General features: G+C 41.3%; 2 protein-coding genes and 1 pseudogene across 4 annotated transcripts in view; 1 reads left to right on the forward strand and 2 right to left on the reverse strand.

Moving 5' to 3' along the window:
• The first annotated feature begins 1,608 nt into the window (after positions 1-1,608).
• The window catches only part of lipf (lipase, gastric), a 49,339-nt gene continuing 31,474 nt past the window's right edge, over positions 1,609-19,473 (forward strand). The window contains exons 1-4 of one of the 2 annotated variants that reach the window (XM_078565957.1): positions 1,609-1,762; positions 7,011-7,063; positions 8,087-8,207; positions 13,423-13,543. In XM_078565957.1, the coding sequence (XP_078422083.1) occupies positions 1,742-1,762; positions 7,011-7,063; positions 8,087-8,207; positions 13,423-13,543 (316 nt within the window). In that variant the 5' untranslated portion in view covers positions 1,609-1,741. Of the gene's footprint in view, positions 1,763-6,481; positions 6,749-7,010; positions 7,064-8,086; positions 8,208-13,422; positions 13,544-19,473 lie in introns of those variants that run through there. The other variant, XM_078565958.1, reaches the window with a different exon arrangement.
• Positions 4,966-5,390, reverse strand: LOC144694661 (10 kDa heat shock protein, mitochondrial pseudogene; annotated as a pseudogene).
• ankrd22 (ankyrin repeat domain 22) overlaps positions 15,922-19,473 on the reverse strand; it is a 66,763-nt gene continuing 63,211 nt past the window's right edge. For both annotated transcript variants that reach the window (XM_078565962.1, XM_078565961.1), the window contains exon 7: positions 15,922-16,253. The gene's annotated coding sequence lies outside the window, so the exon portion shown is untranslated. The remainder of the gene's footprint in view (positions 16,254-19,473) is intronic.

Consider the following 19,473-nt stretch of genomic DNA (forward strand, 5'->3'; position numbering starts at 1 on the left):
TTTCTTTTTTAAGTAAAGATCCAACTCCCTTTTGAAAGTTATTATTGAATTCCCCTCTTTAAATGAATATTTGCACCACTGAGCAATGGAGAGGGTGGGTAGATGGCTTACTCTTAAACCTTAACCAATGTAGCTGTTTTACAGGACACAATGAGGTGTACAAGAACATCGTGGGTGGACTTCCCCATCTAATGTTTATTCCCTCCGGGGAAACTAAGTGCTGGTTCCTTGTGTGTGGGCTTTAAATATTCTTTTGAAACTGACTGTTCAACAGGTGCATGAGAGTGACTCAGGAGGAGGTCTGGTCTTTCCCTGGTGTCTCTTCATAGTGGTATGGCTTAGGCTGAAAACATACCACATGGAGGTTTACAGTTACAAACAGGAACTTACTCCTGTGAGATTGTAAATTAGGACTGCCAAACTGCCACAATGCTGCCTGTGTTATTTTTTAAGTAAGTTTGCTGGATCTTTATTACCCCTTCTGTTCTTCATCATAATATCTGTGCTCATCAAAGTGAGATGTCATTGCTGAAGCTTGGAATTCCATGTTACAATTTAGATTCTATTGTGTAGCATTCTTTACCAGCCCCTTTCTTATAGCATCGTAATCAGAAGAATAACCATCACATTAATCCATTGTATTACTCTTACTACAATTTATATTGGTCAATCACAGACAAACCATTATTTCTGCTCCTTATTTGATCTTTGTTCCAGGAAGAAGTATGCCTATCATTGTTGCCTTGATAATCTTTTTGTAGCGAGGGGCCTGTTGAGTTTCTGCCTTATCTAATCAATTATTAGTTCAGGAGAAATTTATTTGCCCAGACAATAGGTAGAATGCAGATCTCACTAACAGAGAGAATAGTTGAAGTGAATAGCTTAGATGCATTTGAGGGGAAGCTGAATAAACACATGAGGGAGAAGTGAATAAAAGGCTCTGCTGATTGGCGTTAGATGAAGTGGGGTGGGGAGGTGGTGTGCAGCATAAACATTGGTGTGGACCAGCTGGGCCAAATGGCCTGTTCCTGCGCTGTAACTCGTATATAGTTCTAGATCTGAGAGTTTAGTTTAGTTTAATACTTTATTAAGAAATATAAAATTTATCAGATTTTGTGCCCTCTGCAATCAAAGGACCATGGTCACAGAAGACCTCTGCCAAATATATATTATGGGATGGGTACACAGCCATGTGTACATTATTGGATGGGTATACAGAGCCCTGCATATATTATGGGATGTGTACAGACACACTGCTCTGTATATCCTATGGGATGGGTACACACACACAACCCTATGTCTATTATGGGATGGGTACACACACACACACCTGTGTATATTATGGGATGGTTACACAACCCTATGTCTATTATGGGATGGGCATACACACATACACAGCCGTGTGTATATTATGGGATGGGTACACAGCCCTATGTCTATTATGGGATGGGCATACACACACACATACACAGCCCTGTGTATATTATGGGATAGATGTGTTGCCAGGTTTGATAGGAGATGAGCACGAGCCAGAGCCTGACGATGACGTGCAGAGAGGCAGGCCGCTCGCTGATTGGTTAAACGTAGACGATGACGCGCTATCGAGCGTGTGCGCGCGAGTACCAATGGGTGGAGCGGTAGCGCGCGCTGCTGGGGGTGCACCTGCAGCTTTTGGAAGGAAGCGGAGAGCGTCGGGGCTAAAGCACGCTCACGCGCCGGGACGCGCGCTCTGGGATCGCGGATGCTGGCGGGGAGGAAGCGGGTGAGTTGCAGTTGGACCGCGGATTGGTGGGAGCGCGGGGCAGGCCGCTGTTGGGCTTCAGTCTCGCGGGGGCGGGGGTAGATTGGCCGGGCCGGATCGGGTCCGGGTCCGGGCCCGGGCCCCATCACCCGGGTAACCGGCAGCTTTTGCCAGCAGATACGCGTGGACAGACTTTAACCAGCAGGGAAGCCGCCTCTACCCGGCGGGGCGGCCGATCCTGAGGCAGACCTTCCCCCTCAATACTGAACTCAAACCACTGCCCCTAGCAGGGACTCTATGTTTTGTACCATACTGAACCAACAAGGCTGCTGAGACTGTACTTGAATTGTTCCTACCCAGCAATGTCATTGAAGCAACCTGAAGCAGCACTGCTTTTTTTTTGAAAAATATACTTTATTCTTAAAATATCTGGAAGAACATTCCAAAACATTTCAAAATCCCAATCACAAAAGTACAATCAGATTCAACTTTTACACATGGATCACAAGGTGCATCAATACAATCAATGAATATTACAATCATTTCAATGTGGTCAATCAGACAATGGTATTGGAGTTATCAGCATACATCATGTTGCACTCTGAGGTGCTTCAATGCAATTATAATACAATTGGTATTCAATGCATACATTCATTGTGAGCTGTACAGCCCGAGGGGCTCTCAACATTTCCCAGCCCCTCGGTGCACTGTGGCAGAAAGGTCTTAGCGACCTTTCCCCATTGCGCCTTTGCGGTGGCTGCCCCAAGCTTTAGTGCGTCCCTCAGCACGTAGTCCTGGACTTTGGAATGTGCCAGTCTGCAATACTCGGTCGGGGACAACTCTTTGCACCGGAAGACCAACAAGTTTCGGGCAGACCAAAGAGCGTCTTTCACCGAGTTGATGATCCTCCAGCTGCAGTTGATGTTTGTCTCGGTGTGTGTCCCTGGGAACAGCCCGTAGAGCACAGAGTCCTGTGTCACAGAACTGCTCGGGATGAACCTCAACAGAAACCACTGCATCTCTCTCCAGACCTTCTTTGCAAAGGCACAATCCACAAGGAGGTGAACAACGGTCTCGTCCCCACCACAGCCACCTCGAGGGCAACGTGCAGAGGGGGAGAGAATCCTGGCGTGTAGGAAGGATCTGACAGGGAGGGCCTTTCTCACCACCAGCCAAGCTATGTCTTGGTGTTTGTTGGAAAGTTCTGGCGATGAAGCATTCTGTCAATTGACTTTGACAGTCTGCTCGGGGAACCATCCCACAGGATCCACCTTCTCCTTTTCCCGCAGGGCCTCTAAGACGTTACGTGCCGACCACTGTCTGATGGACTTGTGGTCAAAAGTGTTTCTCTGCATAAATTTTTCCACCAGGGACAGGTGGTACGGCATGGTCCAACTACTTGGAGTGCTCCACGGCAGCGTGGCCAGACCCATCCTTCTCAACACCGGGGACAGGTAGAACCTCAGCATGTAGTGACACTTGGTTTTGCGTACCGAGGGTCTATGCACAGCTTGATGCAGCCGCACACAAAGGTGGCCATCAGTATGAGGGCGATGTTGGGCATGTTTTTTCCCCCTTTATCTAGAGGCTTGTACATCTCGTCCCTGTGGACACAATCCATTTTCGACCTCCAGATAAAGCGAAAGATGGCTCGGGTGATCGCCATTGCGCAGGAGTCTGGAATGGGCCAGACCTGTGCCACGTACAGCAACAGCGAGAGTGCCTCATACCTGATGACCAGGTTCTTACCCACAATGGAGAGAGAACGTCGCTCCCACATGCCCAGTTTTCTTTTCACCATAGACACTTGCTCCTTCCAGTTTCTAACCTGAAGCAGCTCTGCTACTGTGAGCTTATACTCACATAGCAGAGCTGTCGCGCGGTGAAAATCCTTCAGCTTTTACTGTTAAAAGAAGCGGAACTACTTAAAGTTGACTTCACTGGTCGTCGGACTGCCAATGTTCATTCATATTATTTATTCATATTATCTATCTTGCAATCAAACCTCAGCAGAACGCGGGACATTTGTTTTATTAAGTTTTAAATTCCAAAATGTGCAATGCTAAAGTTGGAATTGTTGGAGTAGTTTTGACAGCATTATTTGGTAAATTACGCACTTGTCCATCAAAAGTTTCAAATGATGCTCTTAGTATATGTTTTAGTATTTTAATTCCAGTTATTTCCCTAGGTTACCTACCGTAAAGTATTTTAGTTCTGCCAAAGGGTCATGAAGACTCGAAACGTTAACTGATTTCTTCTCCACCGATGCTGCCAGACCTGCTGAGTTTTTCCAGGTAATTCTGTTTTTGTAAAGTATTTTAAAACTGATTTGGATACTTCCATGCTCATAAGTTTGAATCCTCAGATTTCAGAGAAAAATGACATTACTTTTTTCTACAGGGATAAGCTGGTTGTTTCTGGAAAGTGAATGCAAATGCAAATGCAAATGGATCCACAGTCCATTGCGAAGAAGTTCCTAACAACTGAATATTGCTTCAGTGACTGGATACTTCGGCTATTCTTGAGTTTCCAACTGGATCTAAGAGTCGCTTTGTTGACCAGGCTTCTGACATATTCCCTCTAATAATGTAGGACATGGTCTTTCCCATAATTACAGAAAGAATCATGCTGTTTTCAATATACTGAATTTCTAGCCTGTCCTGGCCTACCTTATCCTGGATGCATGCTCGACAGATTTCTAGATTTCTCCAGGGAGTGTTCATTGCCATTACCAATTTATAATGGGATTCTACCAGATGGCCTTCCCTCTTGTCTATATTAGTCATTTATTTTACTTAATTGTCACCTTCTGCTTTTCCTCACAAATGGATCAAGCTGATGAAACCTCTGTGCTAATATTTGACCTCGATATTTGCTGCAATTCTGAAACTTGGGAATTGAGGACAAATTATTCACCTGGTGAGGAAATTGGCTGAGTGTCAGGAGACGGATTGTAGGCATATTGGGCAGGTACTCCCATTGGCAGGCTGTGTCTAGTTGTGTCCCAAAGACATATGTGTTGGTGTCTCAACTATCCGCTGATGTGTTAACGCTTACCTGAGGGGATAGAGAGCCACATGTCCAAGTTTGCTGGTGACACAAAGGTGACTTTTTTCAATTCTTTCATGGGATGAGAGTGTCACTGGCAAGGCCAGCCTTTTTTTGGGTTTAATAATGAATTTATTGTACCAAAGCTCAAAAAATGGTATTTTCAAGCTGAAACAAAAAGACATGTACTTCATGTAATGATCAGTTTCTTAAAACTGAGGGAACATCCAAAATTTATGCTGTGTTCTAAGAATATCTCCATCGCTAAATAAGTAGTAATCCTTACCGTCCAAGACAACTTTAGTCCCTCCATATTCTGGGAGTAGAACTGTTTCACCAACTTTTACATTAACTGGGTGGATGTCACCATTCTTTACTTGGTTGCCCGGTCCAGTGGCTACAATGGTTGCTTGAAGCACTTGCCCCTGGGATTTTTCTGGAAGCATGGTGCTGCCTTTCCTTACCTTTTTTGCTGCAACGCTTTCCACCAAAACAGAATCGAAGAGGGGCAGAAACATTTTGAACGCCTGACCTGCCATGCCTGCTACTGCTTATAGAAAGTGCTAGAAATGATCCGAGGCTCCTACAGCAGTGACGATGGCAGCCTTTTGTTGCACATTCCTAATTGACCTTGAAGCAGCGGTGAGCCGAGGATGATGAGACAGGCTAAAAATTGAAGCCAGGCCTTGCAGGAATGAGGTTAGGAAACAGTCCTGCACACACACGGTGATAGAATTTTGGAACTCTCTTCTGTAAATGATAATCAATGCTGGGTCAATTAATCTTAAGTCTGAGATTGATAGATTTTTGTTAACCAAATGTATTCAGGGATATGGGGCATGGTGGTTATGTAGAATTAGGAATCAGATACTCCTGGCAACTCCGCTTGGGAGGAGTGTGATTGATACGTACCTTCAAACAATCCTCTCCATGTGAGTGTGTACGTGAATCCCTTCTTGAGGTGACCCTTTTGATTTCTCTTTAGGCTTGTTCAATTTACTGTGGAAACTGCTACATTGCATGTGAAGTTTATTTTCTAATCACGGTTGGTCAAATTCAAGCATGTTCAACCCCACCCACCCCAAGTTTCCTGTTGCCGTTACTCAGCCCTTCAGCACTGCAGTTGCTGTGTGGTATGCTGCATAATTTTTTCAATATAGATGTGTCACTTCACCCTTATAACCTTCAAAAATCTCCACCATTATGTTAGTGACTTCAGTCTCTCAATTCACAGGCAACTTTATCCCCATTTGCACCGCCAAATGTATCTTCCTCATTGGTGTTTGAGAAACAATAACTAGCCTGAGCAAGGAAATTTAGCAAGCCAGTGGTTTTCCATTTAATTGAGCAATACTGGGGCATTATGTTACCAAATGATTAATCATGACAATTCAATTTTTTTAAAAAAGCTTTATCTGTTTGAGTGCTTTTCTGTTTCACTGTTCTTTGGATTTGCATTGGCAAAGGACCCATTTTCCTTTTGACTTCTGAACCATGCTACTTCTCAATTAGCAGCTGGTGTGGCTAATACAGTTAATTGCTTTCCTCTGGCAGTCCGGCAGAAGCTACATTTGGCATCTTATCAGTTAATATCAGCTTTTCCTTTTTACAGTACTTGCTGATGTGTCATATATAGAAGATACAACGTGGAAACAGCCCATTCAGCCCAACCAATCTGTGTTGGTGTTTACCCTTCACACAAGCAAATAGTTCGAATCAGATCGCGGCTGTGTTTCTCGGTTTGTTTATTCGAACGGTGACAGGCAGTGATACAAATGAAACTGCAAGTGCAACAAGGCAGTCCCAAATAAGTCAAGATAGTATTTAACTATATCAGAGCTTCATAAGCTGTTACTCTAAGTGTCAGTTTTGATGTTACCACAATATGTGAGTTAATTGTATCAAGAGGATATCAGGAAATACCAGAGGTTAAACTGATCCTTTTGGAGGAATACAACGGTAGGATAATTCTGAATATTGAGTGAGTTTTTTTAAAGAGTCGTGTATATAGTTAATTGACATTCTGAGCGCTATAAGGTCATTTTGTATTTCTAGAAAAATTACCTATTTTATAAAGATCAGTAGAGGTTCTTTCTGGTAAGAAAGTGAATTTGTCTCTTAAATTAAGTTTGTTAATCTTTTTGTTTTGCTTTCTTTCCTGCACAAATTCTTTATTTTTAAAGATTTTAACTAGGTTCTATTTGTTATCTTACCTTTTCAGATAAGCACAGTCGGAGTTTTTCAATCTTGTGACTGGGCCTTGGCTACTTTCAGGTTGGGAATTTTAAGAGTTTTGCATCAACAATATGTGGAACTAAATTCAACACATTTGTTAATTTTATCTAATTGTTTACATGTTACCTTTCTAAATAACATCTTGCAGTTGCTGTCAATAACCTATTATGTAATGTTAATGTATTCACCCAAAGACATCTGTAGCGATGTCTGCTTTATGTTGTGATATTTTTCCTTTTACTTGGCTTGTTGCAGATGAATCCACTCGAAATCTCATTTGGCATTGTTATACACGTTTTTGTGTTTACTGCCACTGGTTATTGTTTTAAAGTAACACTGAGATTCAAGCTACTTACAGCTGTTAGATAATCATGTTTGTTTTTCAAAGCTAGTTTATGTTTACAGTTATTTTTTAGATTGCATTTAGTAAGAGAAAAATCATTTTGAGCATTATTTTGAGATTTGTGTTCTGCTTTTACATGTTTCCAAGTCATTGCTTTCAAAAGGTTGCCTTTGATTCTGCAGTTGTAGCCCATAATCCTGCATAGTGTTTGTAATTGTAAATGGTACATTTGTCTTGTTTTGGCCTAAAGAAGAAATCTCAAAGCTCATACAATTGTCAGTGTGTGTTTTAACTGTTAATAAATTAGAAAAGTAAATGTTTCCCATTATCAGAGTCATACAACATAGAATGAGGCCAGTCAGCCCATGTACTTGTGCTGGGTCTTTGAAAGACCTATTCAATTACTCCTACTTCACTGTTCCTTCCCCGTAGCCCTGCAATTTTTTTTCCTTTTAAAGTATATATCCAATGCCCTTTTTGAACGTTATGATTGAATCTGCTAACACCATCCATCAGGCAGTGCACTATGGAAGTCTTTGGAATTTTATTGGCCTAATGTTGCTTTTACTATTCATTAATAAGGTCCTCTCCCCTACATTTTGATCATTGGTAGTGATTTGAGTGGCTTCACTTTTACCTGTCCAGCATGTGAGCCACAATGCAAATCATTTGCTGCTGCTTACACAAGTAACAATGCATATTGTGTATATTTTACGTAGGTTGAAGATGAGCCTACTGTTTTTTACCCTGTTATTCCTAATGCAAGATGGAAGCATGTGCAAAAAGTTTCTGGTCAGCCATCGTCTGTTAAATGTGGATCCTGAAGCTTTTATGAACATTGTAAGTTAGAAATTTATTGTCATCTAAAATAGTAGTAATATTGCTCAATATTAAAATGATTTTTTTTAAGTTTCAGTACTTGTTTCTACTTCTTGTAGGTGTGAAGAATTAATTGTTTTGAATATTTCTGAAAGAATTTAAAAGTTTATATGTTGTGTCCTACAATGTGTGCATTATAAGACAGAGGGAAAATTATGTCCCAGAAATTCTGATACCATAATTGTTTCCCGCAGTTTTCTCCACTTTTCTTTGCTTCTTTTCTTGAGGGGGCAGGATTCCATTAGAACAAAGAAGGTTTTATTGGAAGTCGTTCACAATATAACAAGTTGAATAGAGAGAGACTATTTCCATTAATTACACAGTCCATAATAAGTGGACATCAAATTAAAATTGTCATTAAAGGAGAGAGGTTAGGAGAAATATCCTTTATGCATGGAGCATGGAATGCTTTGTCATAATTGAGTTCGAAGCCATTGGATAAACATTTGAAGCAGAGGAAGATGTTAGACTACTGGGAAAGAGGGCAGAGCGGTGAGTTTTGAATTGTGGGGGTCCGGAACAGTGTCATGAATGGGGGAGGGAAGGGAGTGGCCAGGTTTCGGGCTTAGGCCCTGACAGCTGCTTCTCTGTCACATCAATCAATGTTTTTATAAAGGTTTAGGATTTGAGTCTAATTAATAAAATGTTTCCCCTTTTTCCATTATCATTATCACTATTTTTCCACTCCAACTCTCCCACATCAGGGCAAGGTGAATAAATCCAGTAGGGGAGAGGGTGGAGAAGGAGGAGGGAGTGATTGAGTGGGGATGGGAGGGAGGGTGGGAATCAGTGAGTGAGTGGGATGGCACAAGTCAGTGGGGGGTTGGTGGGGGGGATAGGGAAGTGGGTTGTGCATGGAGGGTGGTAGAGGAGCTGATTACAATATGTGTGTGGGTCAGCAGGGGAGAGCACTTCACTGAGCCTTCTGTCATCATGGAATATAGAAAATTTGGTGAAACCAACATGAGTATATAAAATAAGAACATTTTTTACAAAGTACTTTAAAATACAGATTTTCATGCTTGTATAATGTATTATTGACCTTATATAATGTATATGTAGAGCTATAATACACCAACTTATAGCAACATTTGGTGCGGTATCAGCTGTTTTATTGCTCGTTTGTTTTTTGCTGGTGTCTGGGGTCACGTGAATTTTCAAGAGTTATATTTTTATACATATATTCATTCCTGGGTTGTGGGCATCACTGGCAAAGCCAGCTTTTGTTGCCCACCCCTAATTGCCCTTGAGAAAGTGGTGATGTGTTAAAATGGGTTCACATTGGAAAATAGTTTGTGAAGCACTGCTGTACACCTTTGCTTCGCTTTGCATGTACATAATCCAGTAAGGTCATGTTTTCTTGTTAGTGTGGATTTCATCCTGTGTTCCTGCATTGAATGCTGAGGTCACATTGATGATTTTATACAAATGCCTTGGTCCACAGTCTTGATAATAACAGAAGGTAAAGAAAAGGAAAATATTATGTTTCTACCCACTCAGTCTAATAATTGAAATGGCCTAGAAGCATTTGCATTTCACTACAGATCATAAGTGTTATAGTTACATGATTCCTTATCACAAATTTTCAGACCTTTTTATCTTTGGCCACTCAGCCCTGGCTGTATATTTGCAACACAGCAGCCTATGACTAACTGACTGTTTCAAATATCTTTGCCTGTTAGCTAAATTTTAAACTCAATTCTAAGTACCGAAACAATGTGACCAATATACTAGTCCATGTTTAATTCATTGAAAAATAGTTTTTTATAGCTACCTTTAAAATATATATTTTCTTTTGGGTGGATTTTGTTGTCGAGGTGAAATGTCACTGCTGGAGATTAGATTTCTGCCACCTAATTTGATAACATACGCACAGTGAATGATATAATACAGCAACAAGATCACAATAATTCTTCTTTCTGGCATGGCTGGTGATATGTGAGATAATCCATTTCCTCCACTGCTTTTACATTGAGTAAGTCTCAGTGCAGGATCAGGGGGCAAACCAAAACCTTTCCCTGAATGGGGAGGCGGAAAGACACCATTCTCATGGTATAAGAATCTCATTCACTATGTAGTGAGGGGTAATGGACTATAATTGAAAAATTGACTTGTGCCCAACCAATGTATTAGTATTTCCCAGTCATGTGATTCTGACTATGCTAAATATTGTAGGTTGCTTTGGCAAACCTGTCTCACTGTTCTCAAAACCCTCACTGAAATTTCAGAAATAGCTCGTCATAGATTGGGAAAGAATTTACATTTCTATAACAGCTTTAATATTCTCAAGATTTCCAAAGTGCTTCAAAATGAATAAAATACTTTGAAAGTGTAATAACTGTTCTAAGTAGGGAATGGTGGCAGTTAATTTGTGCGCAGCAAGGTCCCACAAACAGCAATGTGAAAAATGACCTTGTATTTAACTAACATCTGCAAAAATAGAAAGCTAAATATTGGCCTGGACGCCAGGAGAACTCTGCTCTTCCTTTGAATAGCGCTATGGGAGCTTCTATGTCTACCTGAGGGAGGGCAGACAGGACCTTGATTTAACGCCTCATTGGAAAGTCAGCATCTCTTCTGAGAGTGCAGTACTCCTTCAGCACTGCACTGGAATGTCAACCTAAGTTGTGTGCTCAAACCTTGAGTGTGGCTTGAAGCCAAGAACTGACTCAGAGGCCTAAGAGCAATCACTGAACCAAGGGTGACACGTAAACCTATGTTTGGAATGTGGTTGCTCCCTGACCTGTCTTGCACCAATTCCCAATCTTGGTTCATCGTTGCTGTTCTCATTTTGAATATACACAGTAAGCTTTTACACCTGTCTGTCTAAATTGCTTGTGTATGCTCTTGAACTGTAATTCACATTTTGTCTTTCCTGGTTTTTTTCTGTTAGTTCTTGAACTTCCATTTCCCCTGTCAGTATTCTATTTTAATTTTATCTCCAAACTGCAAAGCACCAAGACGTCAGTGAAGCTTGGTCCCCAGGATCATTTGTATTGTAGGAGATGGTGGATGTAGATGTGATTATTTGTTTCCAATTGGGTGTGGAAATTTCATTCGAACAAACATGCTGTGATTTTCTTCATTTTAATATTGGCTGTCTTCTCTATCTCTAGCACTTCAGGTGTCAAAGCATGCTGATAGGCTCAAAGGGAGCCAAATCAAAAACCATTTAAACACTGCATTTTCAGTACCTGCTGTGTTCATCTGTTGGAAGAAATCTTTTCCAAGTCTTTTCAGTTCAGCCTGTCCAGTTCAATTCAATTATTGCTCTAAAGCCACATCTATTAATTTATCTTACTCTATTTAGCCTGAGCTATGTCTGGTTATTAGTTTTTACCTTTTAAAGCAGAACTTCCCACTCTAGCCCCTACCTATTTACCAATCCTAACTCCTGTACAGTCTCTCTTTTACCTCAGCCTAGAGTTTTGCAGTGTTGGCTTGCAGTTAATATTAGTGCACGTAAGCTGTATGTTCAGTGATGATCACTCTTGACCTCAGCCCCAGGTTTTGAACTTAGCTGCTCCTGGCTGTCAACTGACAGCAATAGAACTCCTATATTCTTTATCTTGGGGTCTGACATCCCTTTCCAATTACCATTCCAGCTCCTACTTCACCCAATTGCCCTGCTTCCTGGTCAGTGTTCTGACTGTCCTGCCCTTTGTTTCAATGTGTGTTACATGGTACACCGCTCCTGATGTGTTAACACAGCATCTTGCACGAGTGGTGCTATGGGAGGAGATCCATTAGGTCTCATTTGTTTTTGAAACTGGCAATAAATCAGCAGTGGCTCAAGACTGGTGGGTCATCTTTGAGAAAATGCTATTAATATAATCATAAACAAAGTATAGCGCAGCTTGGATTTATAGAACACCTTTCATGTATTGAAATGACAGGATCACTTTAGAGGGAACATAGCAGAAAGTGGGTGAAAGGGGAATGTTTTCCGATCCCTCCCTATAGATACAGTTAATATGCTGTGTTGTACAGAACCTACCCAGCTGCTCTCATTGGACTTCAGTCCCATCCTCCGTATAGGCAAAGTTTAAGCTTCTGTCCATAACTCCAGGAGTACCTCCACTCACCCCAAGCTTAAGTTCTGAGGAAGCTTTTGAAAGTGACGGGGCTAGGAAGTGAATTCCAGGGTGCGGAGAGGTGGAGGAGGGAGGCTGAATCCTTGAGAGAGAAAAGAGTGACAAATATGTGCTGGAGAAGTAGGGTAAAGGGTGTGCACTTACAGTTTTCATCACTGCACCAATGGCTGCCATGCCTTCAGCCAGCCAGGCCCTGAGCTCTGGAATTACCTGCCTAAACCCCTCTGCTTTTCCCTTGCTCCTTAAAATTTGCATCTTTGACTAAGCATTTGTTCACCTCATGTGACTTGGTATCAAAGTTTGCCAGATAATGCTTCTGTGACCACCTTGGGATGCTTTTATTACATTAAAGACATATACATGTAAGTTGCTGTATGGAAAGATTTGAAAATAAGGGCAAGGATTATAACACTGCATTATGGGGCAGGAAGCAATAGAGACCAATGGCAGCTGGAGTGATGCAGGATATAAAGCATAGAATGCTAGTAAAGTTGGATCTGGGATTTAACTGGAGAGGCCAGGAAGAGAATTGAACTTTGAGGTGACAGAGTAGCTAAAGATTTCAGTGCTGATGGGATGAAGTAGGGACAGAAGTAAATTTCCACCAGTGGAAGTATAGATCATCTTGATATTGGCTTGGTCTTGGGCTTGAAGCTCAATCAAGGTTGAACAGGACACTGAAGTTGCAGACCTGTGGGTTCATCCTGAGTAGAGAGGGAGATGGAATCAACACCTTTAGTATAAGGCTTTTGAAGGAAGCCATGTCACCATATAGTAGAGAGGCATAGAAAGTATTTCTCTTAACATATTGTGGCTCCATTCATTTCAGTGAGACAAGCTACTAATGCTTAAAAAAAAACTTGATTTTTGCATGTCAAATAATGATAATATTCGCTTCGGGGACTTGAACTGCTACTAATGTCTTCCATTGATTCATTACTGATATCTTTTTGTTTAATTATTCTGAGTGTTCCAGGTTTTTTAATGGTCTGACCCAGGCAGCGTTGTTTTATTTTCACTTGCTTAGGATTTTTCTTTCCTAGTCAAAAAAATGTGACTTATTGCACTGTCTGCTTTCCCAGAGTCAGCTTATCTCCTACCGTGGCTACCCGAGTGAAGAGTATGAGGTGGTGACTGACGATGGATATATCCTCAGCATTAACAGAATTCCTCATGGGTTGACAGACACTAATACAAATGAAGGTAACTACAAGGCAATTGGGTGTCTTCAGTAATATGACAAATTGTTGCACATTTCTCAGCTCTAATTAGACGCTGCTCACGAGATTATACATATCTCTTGTTGCTGAAAGGAGGACTTGTGTTTTTCGAGATAACTGGGTAAAACATATTTACAATGTTATGAGCAGCAAGTAACAGATATCTGAACGAAATAGTAAACCACTTACCCTGAGGAAATAATGAAGAGTTTAACCTTCTCTGTCCCTACCCTATTCCTCCCCCAACCCTTTTCTGGAAGTAAATAAGCTAGCAAAGGGTATTAAAAAGGCAAATCCGAGGCACTGTCTTACATTAAACAGTGACAGTCGGCCCATAGCATGGGTTCAAATGAGCTATAGACAAATCTAGCACTGATACCAGGAAGCTGTTTACACAGTGTATGGAACACTGCCTGTGGAATGGCCTTCTGGAAAGAATAATAAATGCTTGAACTATTTAAGGAAAAGCTGGAGGTTGTAATGCACGGTAGTGGGATGTTTGAAGAGGGGCAGAGAGAGTGCTGTGGAAGAAGGAGACGAGAGAGATGGAGGTGCTATATTGCTCTCTGTTCCGTTTTTAAAATAACTTGGGATTTCCTAAGTGGTAATTGAAGCTGTAACACAACCAAGAAACTAGCAATGAGCTCATTAATGTCTTGAGTTTAACAAACCTGATGGACTGGATTTACATGAAATTGCATGCTACTGATAATTTTCCATTCTGCACTAATTGTTGGCCCAGCTGTGATATCTGAATGTTGAGGCTCTCCAGCCTGCCTCCAGTTCCTGACTTTGCTGTCTGGCCTTCCACCCTTCCCCCAACCCCGCAGCCTTGCCTCCCACCTGCTGTTCCTACCAGGGTCTGTTTTCAGCTGCTCCACTCCTGGCTCTGGTACTGAGCTGCAGCTCCTGGGTTTCATCTAATGGCAGAAATTAGTTGGTGCTGGTAGTCCCAGGATTCCATCAGCTTCCTGAATTGACCAACTTCTGCCACTAGATGAAGCGTGGTTAATCTAAAATTACGAAAGTGAGAGTAATTTTTTAAAAATATCTTGTATTTCATATTTAATTTTATTTTGCAAGTTATTGCAGTTAGGAACTCTCAGTATTGCACATGTACAGTACAGTATTTCAACTTATACATTAGTTTTTCTGAGCAGCAAATGCCCAAAGGAACCCAACTCAGGCTTTAGTATTGATCCCTATGGGAACCCATGATTCACTCAGTTGTTTCACTTAAAGTTGTGATTTTCAGGAACACAACCACAACTCTAAGTGAGGATTTACTGTAAACTAAATGGGGTGTAACAAAAGGAGGAAGTGAGAAGAAAGGAAAAATAGTAAATTGCTCAATAAAGACATTTGGGTTTTTTTTTTATTCCCCCCTGAAAATAAGCAAATCGTAGACTGAAAGAAATTGTATTTATACATTTTCTACATCAGAAATGAAGCACTGGTTGTTGAATTTTTAAAGATTTAGTTTTTCATGAGATGTGGGCGTTGCTGGCAAAGCCAGCATTTGTTGTCCATACTTAATTGCCCTTGAACTGGATGGCTTGCAAGGCCATTGCAGAGGGCAGTTAAGAGTCAGCCACATTGCTGTGGGTCTGGAGTCATATGTAGGCCAGACCAGGTAAGGATGGCCGATTTCCTTCCCTAAAGGACATTAGTGAACCAGATGGGTTTTTTTAACTATTGATGAGTTTCTTGGTCACCATTAGTGAGGCTAGCTTTTAATTCCAGATTTATTCATTGAATTCAAATTCTATCAGTTGCTATGATGGGATTTGAACCTGTGTCCCTAAAGCATTACCCTGGGCCTCTGGATTAATAGTCCAGTGACATTATTACTACACCACCGTCTCCCTTTTTTGGAATGCAAAGCAATGTATCAGCTGATTTGCACACTCCAAAGTCTTATTTAAAAAAAACAATGAGGTAAGTGACCAGTTAACCTGTATGGCAGTGTTGTTGAGGAATAAATGGCTGATGAAGCTCTGTTATTCTATGAATAATGCTATGGGAGTTTTGTCTTGCTGCATGAGCAGAAGGACTCTCAGTATACATCTTGTTGGAAAGGCATCGCCTTCAAAAGCGTAGCACTCTCACTACAAAGTGTCAGCCTGGATTATGTGTTCCAATTTTATGAATTGGGCCTTGTACTTGCAAAGTTTTGGTATAGAGGTTGTTATGATATGGTGGCTGGTAATTGCGAGGCTGACCAAATCCCACAGGGAAACTTGGCCAAGATTTGCAATTTGTATTTGTATTACGAGAAGGTATGTGCACTGAAGTCAGAGGTAGAGTCCACTACCACTATTGGAGATTTTAAATATTAAATCAAAACCTTTATTAACAAAAGAGAAGAAAACTTAAACACACAAGATTACAGTTACACAGTTAAATTTAGTCTTACAACATTTACCAAAAGACTTCTACTTAACTAGACTCCCAAAATAAACACCCTTTTCCAGGCACAGTCTGAATAGATTCTTAATCTATAAAACATCCAGTAATATTACCACAAGGCATCCACAATTGCCATAAGGAAGGTATTTCACAGCTTCTCTCTTTCTCTCACGTGATGATGGAATTCCAAGGCTTTTAACAAAACCTTGCTTTCTGGAACAAGCACGCACTTCTTTAGAATAAAAACAGAAAATGCTGGAAAAACTCAATAGGTCTGACAGCATCTGTGGAGAGAGAAACAGAGTGAATGTTTCGAGTCTGTATGACCCTTCAGAGCAGAGCACTGCTCTGGGGTGGCTAGAGGCTGATATTTTACAGTACACTCTTCAAGATCTCACATGGCCACTGCCATACAGCTTTCAATCTTTTCTTAAATATATTTTCTCCCTTTTGATCTTTTAAACCCATTGTTTTAAACCTTCTTTGAAACCCTTCCAAACTCAAACTCTTCCAAATATAAGATCTTTCCTGTTTCCATCTTGTCTTTGCTTTTGGGTCAATAAAATATAATGTCCCCATTACTTGTTTACCTTGAAATATGCAACCATTTTCCTTGTTACTTTGAAATTCAAATGCAAATGTTAGCTCGTCCATTTCAATTTCAAATGCGTGCTGTTATACCTAATCCCTTTGATGATTTAAACCTTGCAGTCTGGCTGTTTTCAGTTTAATTAAATTAGTTACACACACACACACACAGCCTCCACAAGCCTGCTTCAGGCCAGGACTGATTGGTTTTACTCTTCAGGCCCCTGTTTGTTTCTCTTTTCCCTTCTCCACCCCACTTCCCCCAATCCCCTAACCCAGTTCACATGGCACATTGTGCACTAGTTCTAAGTGATGGATTTCCTGCAATTTGTTGAGTGAAAGAACTTCTGTCCAATTTATGTTGAGGTTTTCAGGTTAAACTTCAGTAAGTTATCAAGTTTTCGTATTTCATTTGGATTGAACAAGAAGATTTGAAAGTAATTATTCAGAACTTGGTGCATTGGTTTTGGGACATCCTGAAAAATATGACAGAGCATATTGTGAATCAGAGGCTTTTTCTTAGTATTAATTGTTAAAGTTCAACATCTGTGTAATGTATAAAATATTATAGATGTTAAATGTTAGCGAGAAACCCAAAGCTCCTTGTTAAGATTCTTGTTTCTATTTTTTTCTGAAACCCAACTGCAGATTTATAATTCTGTCCGTTGAGGAATTAGCACGGCCATGATACCAAACCATAGATTAGAAAATTAATTAACAAAGAACACAAGAAATAGATCTTCAGATGTTTAACCTCTTGCAGCCTAATGGGGTGAATTTGATAAGGTGCTGTACTAAGTGTTAAGTTCCAGTCCTGTTTGTCCCAATACAACCAGTGTATCTCCAGCAGTGACTCCCTGCTCGTATTCCGGTCTTACCCCAAGGTTCCATCCTTTTCATTGTTTACATGAGCTCTTCTGTGATTTTACCCAGTAATCTGCCTCTGTGTATGTTGAGTCAAATGCACAACGTATGTGTTGTTAGACTGCTTGTCCAACAAGTTGTGGAGGAGCCACAATTGCTTCCAGTTGATCATTGGGCAGATCAAAACCATATTATTTAGTTCCTATCAAAAGCTCTGTACTCTGGCCCTAACTCCACTTTACACTCTCTCTGCTTGACCTTGGCTATTAAATCTCTGTACCCCAATGCAGAGAATTCAAAACCTTCATCCCTGTTTTCAAATCTGTCATGGCCCTGCTCTACTCTACCTGTGCATCCTCTCTCGCTCTCTATCACAGGCTGTGCCATTTGATACTCCAGTTCTGGCCTCCTGTGCATTGTTTTTCCTCTGTTCTACTCCTTGTAGCAGATCCCTCTACCAACTGTCTGAAATTCATTTCCTGTGCTGCCCCCTTCTCCGCACCAGTTTGCTGCTTCTCTCCCACTTTTTAAAAAGGTTGGCTTTAAAAAAAAACTTTTGTCAATGCTTTTAGTCATCTCTTCTAGCTATTTCAGTGCTGCTTGACATCTATTTGACCTTGTGAAGCACCTTGATGTTTTCTATGCTTTAAAAACATTAAATGGGTAAATGCATCCTATTAAGCTTTACTGATTAACACAGACAGAGTAGCTCCAGGGCTATAGTCGACTGAGTCAGCTGAAGCAGCCAGGATAACAATGGGGGTATTGCAAGTGGTTCCATTCCTTATTGCTCTGCACTAATCCCTGCTGAATAGTATGTATGTGGGTCATTAAGCCAAGAGCAGGGATATGCTTAGCAGTGATGCCTCACATAGTCAAATAGTATGTGCAGAATAGTTACCTGAACAAATCACCACAGGGATGTTAGCACCTATAAAAATGGAGCATTGCATAAACCATCCAGCTTAGGAGCGCAGAGAAACAATTGTGGGAAACAAGAATAGAAACTGCTGTGCTTTGAGGAAAAGTTCATTTCTAGAATGAAGCCTGAAAAGATGAACGGTTTATAGCAAAATTGTGCAACTAGTTCAGTGAAGGTCAGTAGGTTAAAGGTTCGTTTTACTCAGTGCTGATCCTGACTTGGTGTCAGCAGTAATTTCTTTAGCAGTGTGAACAACAACTTGCCTTTATATAGCACTTTTAACGTAGTAATTTTTTAAAAATCCATTAATGGGATGTGGGTATCACTGGCTAGGCCAGCATTTATTGCCCATCCTAAATTGCCCTTGAGAAGGTGGTGGTAAGCTGCCTTCTTGGACTACTGCAGTCCACGTGGTGTAGGTACACCCACAGTGCTGTTAGGAAGGGAGTTCCAGGATTTTGACCCAGCGACAGCGAAGGAACGGCGATATATTTCCAAGTCAGGATGGTGAGTGGCTTGGAGGGGAACTTCCAGGTGGTGGTGTTCCCATGTGTTTGCTGCTCGTGCCCTTCTAGTTGGTAGCAGCCGTAGGTTTGGAAGGTGCTGCCTTAGTGAGTCCCTGCAGTGCATCTTGTAGATGGTACACACTGCTGCCACTGTGCATCAGTGGTAGAGGGAGTGAATATTAGTGGACGGATCCAATCTAGTGGGTTGCTTTGTCCTGGATGGTGTCAAGCTGCTTGAGTGTTTTTGGGGCTGCACTCATCCAGGCAAGTGGGGAGTATTCCATCACACTCCTGACTTGTGCCTTGTAGATCATGGACAGCTTTGTGGAGTCAGGAGGTACGTTACTCGCTGAAGGATTCCTAGCCTCTGACCTGCTCGTGTAGCCACGGTATGTATATAGCTAGTCCAGTTCAGTTTCTGATCAATGGTAACCCCCAAGGATGTTGACAGTGGCGGATTCAGCGATGATGATGCCATTAAATGTCAGGTGCCCCAAATGTCCCAAGGCAGTTCACAGGAGCATTATCAAACAAAATTTGACAATGAGACACATAAGGAGATATTAGGGCAAATGACTAGAAGCTTGGCCGATGGGTACTTTTTAAGGAGGGTCTTAAAGTAAG

This window comes from Cetorhinus maximus, chromosome 20, assembly GCF_964194155.1.
Source record: "Cetorhinus maximus chromosome 20, sCetMax3.hap1.1, whole genome shotgun sequence".
Lineage (NCBI taxonomy): Eukaryota > Metazoa > Chordata > Chondrichthyes > Lamniformes > Cetorhinidae > Cetorhinus > Cetorhinus maximus.